The sequence below is a fragment of the Naegleria lovaniensis genome, assembly GCF_003324165.1.
Source record: "Naegleria lovaniensis strain ATCC 30569 chromosome Unknown tig022, whole genome shotgun sequence".
NCBI classification, from domain to species: Eukaryota; Heterolobosea; class Eutetramitea; order Acrasida; family Naegleriidae; genus Naegleria; species Naegleria lovaniensis.
The window spans coordinates 82712-91504 of NW_025407844.1; the positions used below are offsets into that span (position 1 = coordinate 82712).

Here is an 8793-nt window from a genome sequence, read left to right on the forward strand (position 1 = left end):
AATATCAAGTTGATAGTGACAATTTATTAGAATTACTGAGAATAGTATTATGATTTGTGAGATGATTTCTATTGTTTATTATTACCCTCGGATGACGATGAAGATTGTGGTTTGGTGGATTCTTCTTTTGAAGGCTCACTCACTAGACCAACACCGTTTGTGGCTTTTCTCTTAAATGAAAAGTTTCCTTCTCCAACATCTTCAATTAAAGTCTCCAAGAAGGTACTGCCATTGATCAGCTTGGTGGTAGCCACAATGTATTCACAGTCATTACTTCGTTCGTTGAGATAGGTAATGGCACTAATTTCTGCAAATGTCACACCTCCAATAAAGTATACCAAGACAACTTTCTTTCCAAGTTGTGAGTCTTGTGATCCCTTTTGTGTTTCCTCACCATGTTTTGGCGAAATGTTGTTAAGAACTGGCTCAATTTTTCTCCATCCCTTGTCTTCATTCATCGCTTGTTCTACCAATGAAACAGTAATGGGACAATAGCCATTGTAAACGACGTGTGGATCGTAACTAGCGTCCTCATCGGTGCGTTCCATGACATTATCATCATAGAGTAGCAAATTCTTTTTCAAATAACTCCAATTACTGGTTTTAGCATCTTGTCTTTTGAGAAGTCCAACTTTCTCCAAATTATTCAGCGTGAGAAGGGCTTGAAGACCATAGCTCTGTACTATTTCTCTTCTCAATTTTTCGAAAACTTTTGCCTTAATTCCTCCGTTCACAAGAGAGTACAAACACAAGACACGTAGTACTTGTATAAAAGTATTTTGTCTATCAATACTCTCATCGATATACTCCATGGTAGCCTTGTCGTCATCTCCAGTGAGAATGGCATTTTGTGTTTGAATTAATTTTCTGAATGGCATCTTACCAATGATGGTTCTGATTTGTTGCATAATGTTAATGTCTTTAAATGTGTGAAAAGCGAAGAATATTTAAAAATTATGAGAATAATTCGTTAATAGTATGACAACAACAATACATAAAAAAAACATACGCATTTCTAAATTTCTCTTATCTTCCTGGAGTTGAGGTAGCAATTTAGTAAAGGCCTTAATTTTCTCAATGGATTGTTTCAGTTCATCTCGCTCCTTCATCTTTTCATCAATTTCATGAGCCTTTTCCTGTAATCGAGCTGCAACATGTTGTTGATTCAAATGTCTCACTCGATCAAAAACAGTGTCATATGAGTTGAGTAAGACTTTCTTGCTTGTGCCTCTACTTTCTGGTGAGCAGTCTGTTGAAAAGAGTGAATTTGAAATGCCTCCAAGAATTTCATCAATTAATCCTTCATAGGTCAATTGTGTCAACATGGGAGTAATGAGATCAATGCCTCTGTCTATTAAAATTAGAGTATTAATTTCTGGTACAACACTGAAAACTTGAGAGCCTACTTGTTTTTTCATCCTCATGATCATATCAAATACATGATTTGCACTGGATCCTATATATTTCACATTGGGTATTAGTCCATAGTAGGATTGTAGTTTCATGATCGAGCGTGCAACATAGTACAAGGATGAAAAATCTCCATCCAATTCACATTCTTTGAATGAGGTTGAAATTTCCATTGAAAGAATATGTGGGTCGAATACAATCAAATCCAAAGCATATTCTCCAATCTTCACATCACCGAAAACTCCACAATCTTTCAAAATTTTTTCACAAATTAATGTTGTTCGTGGAACAAGATAGATGGAAAAATTAGTTGGAGGCTCAATCACTTCTTGCTCCTTTTCAACAATGGGGTTCTTATCTTTGGACTTTTTGTCGGATTTTGTTGGTAATTTTTGCATCATCTCTCGTTCCCGACTTTGTCTTTGTGTGATCCAATATTTAATTTGATTTGCAATCCATTTCATGAGATGCATTCTTGGACGAACAATATACATGACATTCTTGAAAGGCGTGTCAAAAGCTTGGTCCGCCAGTTTGTGTACCTTTTTAACTCCGTGCTCTTTTAAGAGATTGGATGGAGCAACGATACCCAATGGGCCAATAATTTGATCATCCAAAATGAGTACTTTATCACCCGGGACCTATTTAATTATTAAACACGTTTTGTTCAGTAGTTAGTTATATAATGATGATGATAATTCGCGTGATGAATAAATAAATTAGTGATATCAAAATTCGGAACATTCATAATGATGATATAGAGTTGTAATTCAATACTAAACAACACCTACCGAATCCAACACATCACACAGGTCCGATTTTGCAGTTTCTTTCAGTATGTCGAGTTGTGGCATTGAATGAAGGCTTTGTTCACGATATTTTTTTTGGTTTTGAATTCTTTATCGTGGTTGTCTTTTATTAAGAAAAGCATTAAATATTTATATCACAAAAAATCTCAATATTAAATCAATTTGCTAATTCGAACGGAGATCTTTCAAAACAGTCCCAAAAAAGTTTTTCAATCAATTGAATATGAACAATTCCAATCAGTTCCGCAACAAAAATCTCAATAAAATCTTTTCAAAATATGGCGATCGGACCCCAGTCGTCTGTCGCTCCATGAATGAGGAAAAAGTCTGGTTTTAGATCGTTTATTATACTGGACTGAGATTAACGCTCCATTTACTGTTGGTGTTGCTGTTGTAATTCAGAGATATCAATGGCGTCTCCTGAAACATTATTCTTCTCCAAATTCCAGGCCATAATTTCATTGTAGAGCATGGCTTTCAAATCTCCCTTAGCAGCTTCATCTTCAAAGGCAAAATCGAATGGAGGACATGTTGGTTCATCCTCAGGATCATGCAAATTGGCCAAGTAAGGATGTTCTAGAGCTTGTTCAACAGTAATTCTCTTCACAGGATTGAAATGTAACATCTTTTTCAGTAAATCCAAAGCAGCAGGAGATGCATTAGGGAAAATTGTACGGAAATCTTTACCTGCTCTTCTTGGCAATTGTTTCAAATAATTCACTCCTTTTTCACAACCTTTGATATCCTCGTCTTTTGGTGTGCCCAAAACGTCCAAAATTAAATCCAATTGATGTAAATAATTGTTTCCAGGGAAGAAGGGTTTTCTTCCTAAAAGTTCTGCCATGATACAACCAACAGACCAAATATCGAGAGCTTTTGTGGCTTGTTCCCACATGAGTAAGAGCTCAGGAGCACGATACCAACGAGTGGCAACGTATGGTGTTGACATGACAGGATTCGATAATTCAATTCCTCGTGAAAGACCTACAATAAGTCATGTTGCAATATTTGCAGTTCACAAAATGTTCAAGAAAATGAGTGTTAATCATTACAGTAAAAGAGTGATTGGCAACAACATAATTGTGGGAACCAACCACAAAAGCAAGTGTCATGAAAATTAAAGAATCAGATTCTTCTTCGATGAACTTGTCATCATAACACACTTACCAAAATCGCAAACTTTGAGTTCGCAATTGGAGTTGAGAAGAAGGTTTTGAGGTTTTAAATCTCTGTGCAGTACATTGGCAGAGTGCATATACTTCAATGCTCTTAGGATTTGGTACACAAAGTATTGAACATGTTCTTCAGAAAGTTTCTGATCTGATTTGATAATTTGTCGGAGGTCAGTCTCCATCAAATCAGTGACAATATACACATCTTTAAAGAGATCATAGTTGCGAGGAGGAACCAAATCACTCAGACAAATTATATTTTCATGATCAAAATGTTTGAGAATTTTGATTTCTCTCAAGACACGTTTTTGGAATTCTGATTAAGTTGAACAAAGCATCAAAGAGAAAGAATTGTGAATGTCAAAACGTCGTTGAGAGTTGTCATGAGAGACCGAATGCAAATAATAAAAGGAGTAAGCAATATTAGTACATGATATTGTCAGAGGCGTGTGTGTTCATAGTACAGTCAAATCACGAAGAGACAATTTTGAAATAGTATCACCAAATAACGGTAAATCAAACGACTCATTATCCAATACAATACCAATAGATACATACCCCGGTCATGATCGAAAATATTGAAAACCTTCTTGATGGCCACATTCTCGTTCAGGTCTGAATCAAAGGCCGAGCTGATAGATATCAAGAACACAAACACATGAAATAAATTCAAATTCGTTGTGTAAATATAAAATCCATAATATTGATATTACCGTTACATGAAATATATATATACAACATCATCGTTATGCAGATGAGCAAATAATAACAACATAACAACAATAAACCTACCAAACAATACCGTAGGCTCCTTGTCCAATCGCATACTGTAACTGATAACGAGTAGGAACCTCGAAAATATTGTCTCCTACTTCATATCTCTGCAAAACTGGTCGTTGTGGTGGTCCGCTTGCTGTATGAGTTCCATTTCGGCCATGATGTTGTTGTTGGTATTCCTCATCATCCACCATAAAATTGTCGTGGTGCTGTTGTTGTTGTTGAAACATTTTTTCAAGTTCAAATATCATCTTGTGTAGCAGCCAATCATTCTTTTATTAATAACATCCAAATTTCGTGATCGTGATCATCACACAATCCTTGAACAAAGCAGGGTTGAAGTTTTCCAATTATGATTTACAATGCAAGAAAAAAAGCGCTGAAAATTCAAAAAATGTTTGACCATGGAAGCCTTCAGAAAGAACAACAATAATACAACCACTGCGAGTGAAGAGTTGGAAGATGAGGAGGCTGCACGAGTATTAGAACATATACGAATGTTGGAGAAGGAGGAACAGCAACAACGACTACAACAGCAATCATTACAAAATTTTGATCCTGCTCGGAATAATGATAAGCAATTTTCATCGTCGCCTTCTCGCCATCATTTGGCAACGAACCTGAATTTACATAACAACAGCCCTACCAAGTTGGAATCCATCTCTCCAAGGGAGAAAGCTCAACAGCACGCCACTCATCGCCCTTGTTACAACAGAATCATCATCATCATGATGACCCTCATACAACTTCTAACATGAATGTACCACATGTATCATCAACCACATCACCTAAAGCATCCCTTCCTACAACAGCAACAACCACAGCTTCCAAATTTCAAGAAGAAAATTCAGAGCAACAACTACCATCCGACAAACCTCTCGCATCACATCCCTATTTCACTAATCATCCACGACTAGCTCAGCAACCCCAACATCAACAAACTAGAACAAAATCTCCCCACAACACTCGCAATAATTCTACTGCTGTCACTACCATGTCTAACAAGCCCAAATCAATGAACCACCAAAAACCAACCCCTACCACAACATTACACAACTAAATACTCCTGTAAGAGCTCTCTCCAACAAATCACCACCTAGAAACAACATCCTCCTCCCAAATCCCTCTTTTCAAACAAATAACACCACACTTTAGAGGCTCAAGTTGGTGACGTCAGCGACCACATGTTATCACATCACAAAACCTTCACCAATGCTGCTCCTCCAAAATCTAATATTTATTCTCCGTCATCTCACTCTTCAGAGGATGGAACAATTTTTGAATTGTGTGGATTTTCATTTTCTTCGATAGCTCAAGCAAAAACATTTATTCTTTCCAGATCATTGGGCATGAACCCACAACAAGAGGAATGGCAAAAAGTTTTTCAAACCGTGAAGCTTCTCAATCTTCATCAAAATAGTATACCTAAAATGGATGGGCTCTCTGATTTTGTAAATATTCAAGAACTCAATCTTTCATCGAATAATATCGAGAAAATTGAAGGATTAAATTGCTTAGAACAATTACGAGTTTTGAATTTATCGGCAAATAGAATAACGAAAGTGGAGGGCTTGGGAGATTTGAAAAAGTTGAGAAAATTGGTATTGTCTTTTAACAAAATTTCCTCTTTGGAAGGCCTTCATTTTCTTCATGGACCACAGTATAATCTTCAATATTTAGATGTTCGTGGAAACAACATTGAAAATCTTAATGAGCTCACCTTTATTTTTGGCCTTCACAAAATTAGAGAATTGTATTTTCAAAATGGAATTGATGGATCATTCAACAATCCAGTTTGCAAACACGATCGATATCGACCCATTTTACTTAGTCGATTAGCGTTACGAGAGCAACCATCTGGAAGTTTGGAAATTATTGACGGTTTTAAAATCAGTATTGTAAAGGAACAATCACAACCATCTAAAAGACAAATAATACTCAACTATCAACATGGAAACACAACATCGGACGATGAAGAGTTTGATGGCAGTGATACCTTAACTTCTCCCTACGTGAGCAAATATGTAAAATATCTGAAAAATTCGGAACAAGAACAACTCGAAACAGCCACCGTCCCGCAGGCACTACCACCACAAAATAGCAACACGAAAACACCACTAAGGAATGAAACAGTTGAAGTTGCCATTTCTACCCATGAAAAAACGAAGAGCAGAGCAATGGCTCATTGGGGCAGTGTAGTACAAACGACAGTGTTGAGACAATTTCACAATTTATTGGTCAAAAAAGACCACTCCTAAAAAACGCAAACAAGCGCTGTTAGTTCATTCAGAAGACGAGATGAACTCTAGCATTGACGCAAATATTTCGTGCACGATCACAGAGGAATCAAGTGATAGTAGTGACATGGAGGAGGCACGAGGAGAAAGATCAAGACACAGAAACATTAAACGGAAAGACAAACAGGCCAGCAGTGAGGGCACCTCTCAACCTCAAACATCTTCGAAATCAGTCCTTAAAATTCATATTAGAGACGAAAATACACAGACAGACATTTCCTCCTCAATATTTGATGAAATGTTACGATTTCGATCTATCAATTTGTTCGATGAGGGAATTCAAACAGAACCAGAGATTTCTTCTTCTCCTCTTGATAGTAGCCATCTTACAAATAACGATGACAACAATTCTGTTGCTTCCTCGACCAAGTCCGAAAGAGACAGCAAGACCATTGCCGAATTGAGAAAAACCATTGAGGAGTTGTGTAAAGAGCTCGGCTCGTCCAATGTTTACATTCAACATCGAGAACAGGAAATTGCAAGTGAGACTTCACGAAGGAGAAAGCTAGAGGAGGAGCTTGCAGAGACCAAATCAAATTGTTCCAAGTTGAAGAAAAAAATCACAGAGATTTCTACCCAAGTTGCACAACTTGCAGAGGAAAACACGATTTTGAAAGAACACGATTCACAGCTCCAAAAAGAGCTGGAAAGAACCAAATCTGATGCATATGCACTTTCTGATACCAAGGATAAGGAACTTCAGAGTATGAAGAAGGAATGTGAGGCAATTATTTTGGCCCTAAAAAAAAAGATTGATCTGCTCACTAAAAATCATCAAGAAACGCTCGCACTGCTTCAGAGAGCAAAGGAAGAGCATTCAAGTGCAACCACCACTATTCAAGAAGACATGACACAAAAAATTAAGGACTTGTCACAACAAATTATTGACACTCAAGAAAGATGTGACAGAGAGAAGAGGATCATTATGGATCAATGCGACAAACAAATTCAAGAAATTCATAGCTCACATAAAAAAGAGCTCGAACTACTCAAAGAAGAGCACTCCAAGAAAATAATGGACTGGGAAAATATTTCCAATCAGCAAGCGGATGAAATTAAAAAGTTGAAAAACTCAGTTTTGGAATTGGAAAAGAAGGAACACGCCATAACTCATGAGAATGAAGAGCTTAGAAAAATTATTCAAAAGCAAAAGGAAAAGCTCACATTGCTATTGCAGTCCAAGCAAGAAGGTATGGCGTTACTGGTGCGTCAGCTCGAGGAGAAAAAACAAGAACAAGTTTCCAAAGAAAAACTCTATCTAAAGGAGCTTGACAAGGTCTCGAATTATGTGGCTCTGTACAAGAATCAAGCAGAGACGCTTCAAACTCAGATCAAGGAGACAGAACAATCTCGACAGGATCTCCTCAAGCAGCTTGAAGATGTGAAAAAAGAAAACAGCAATGTTGCGACCGAGAGTGAATCATTGAGGAAAGATTTTGAGACGAAAGAGCGTGAAATTAGATGTGAGTACGAAAAGAAAATCCAAACCATACGAGACGATTTTAAAAAAGATCAAGAAGCAGCACTCCTAGTCAAAAACACCATGCTCAATGACAACAATGACACGATTCGAAAACAAAAAGAGGAACTGAACAAGTTACGAGACAAGGTCACATTTCTTGAGAAGGAACTGGATCGAGAAATTAGAGAAAAGGATCGATTTTTCAGGCAAGACGAGAAGCGAGATGAAATGATAGAATCACTTGAGAGAGAATTGCAGGAAGCAAAAGAATTGGCAAATAAGGAAAAGACCAAGCGACAACGTTGCAGAGATGAGTTAAACGAAAGAATTTCCGAGATTTCTTCCTTGCAAGAGCAAATAGAAAAATTCAGAGAACACAACAGTGAATCAAGAGAACAGCTGACAGCCGCTCTAAAAAATCTCGAAATGGAAAAGCAACACAACAAGGAACTTACTCTTCAACTGGCTCGAGTGGAATCCAACATGTTGGAAGTATCACAAGCAACCAAAAAGAAGTACATGGTTTTGGATTCTGCCAATCAAGAATTGCGTTCTCGTCTCAAAGCATCAGAAGAGAAAAAGAAGCTCTATGCTCAACATATTGTCGAAATGGAAGAAACAATCAAAACACTCAAAGAAGCTGCCCTAAAGCAAGCAGAGTTGCGTAAAGAGGCAGAAGAGAAAGTGAGCAAATTTAAAGCATTTATTGAAAAGAGTTTTTAACGTACTGATGAACAGTCTCATTATTTGTATCCATATTGTCTTCACTGTCATCATTAGTCAAGCAATGATCTAGTCCATTAAACACCCTATTAATTCTATTAATTGAATCAATGACTTTTGTTCATGCTTGATCAGTCCAAGGA

The 8793-nt window shown here is 37.1% G+C and overlaps 5 protein-coding genes across 5 annotated transcripts; 3 read left to right on the plus strand and 2 right to left on the minus strand.

The window, feature by feature from the left end:
- Positions 1–68: 68 nt before the first annotated feature.
- C9374_004765 (uncharacterized protein) lies at positions 69–2264 on the minus strand (the record flags this gene model as incomplete). The annotated part of the gene is made up of 3 exons (XM_044694440.1): positions 69–919; positions 1010–2051; positions 2202–2264. The coding sequence occupies 3 exons, from the start codon at positions 2262–2264 to the stop codon at positions 69–71; spliced, it is 1956 nt and encodes a 651-aa protein (XP_044548477.1).
- A 328-nt stretch (positions 2265–2592) lies between these two features.
- C9374_004766 (uncharacterized protein) lies at positions 2593–4398 on the minus strand (the record flags this gene model as incomplete). Its single annotated transcript, XM_044694441.1, has 4 exons — positions 2593–3203; positions 3387–3707; positions 3950–4023; positions 4184–4398. The coding sequence occupies 4 exons, from the start codon at positions 4396–4398 to the stop codon at positions 2593–2595; spliced, it is 1221 nt and encodes a 406-aa protein (XP_044548478.1).
- Positions 4399–4922: 524 nt separating this feature from the next.
- Positions 4923–5228, plus strand: C9374_004767 (uncharacterized protein; the record flags this gene model as incomplete). The annotated part of the gene is made up of 1 exon (XM_044694442.1): positions 4923–5228. One exon carries the CDS (start codon positions 4923–4925, stop codon positions 5226–5228), a length of 306 nt encoding a protein of 101 aa, XP_044548479.1.
- Positions 5229–5352: 124 nt separating this feature from the next.
- On the plus strand, positions 5353–6426 carry C9374_004768 (uncharacterized protein; the record flags this gene model as incomplete). Its single annotated transcript, XM_044694443.1, has 1 exon — positions 5353–6426. One exon carries the CDS (start codon positions 5353–5355, stop codon positions 6424–6426), a length of 1074 nt encoding a protein of 357 aa, XP_044548480.1.
- A 40-nt stretch (positions 6427–6466) lies between these two features.
- Positions 6467–8650, plus strand: C9374_004769 (uncharacterized protein; the record flags this gene model as incomplete). The annotated part of the gene is made up of 1 exon (XM_044694444.1): positions 6467–8650. The coding sequence occupies one exon, from the start codon at positions 6467–6469 to the stop codon at positions 8648–8650; it is 2184 nt and encodes a 727-aa protein (XP_044548481.1).
- Between the last annotated feature and the right edge of the window lie 143 nt (positions 8651–8793).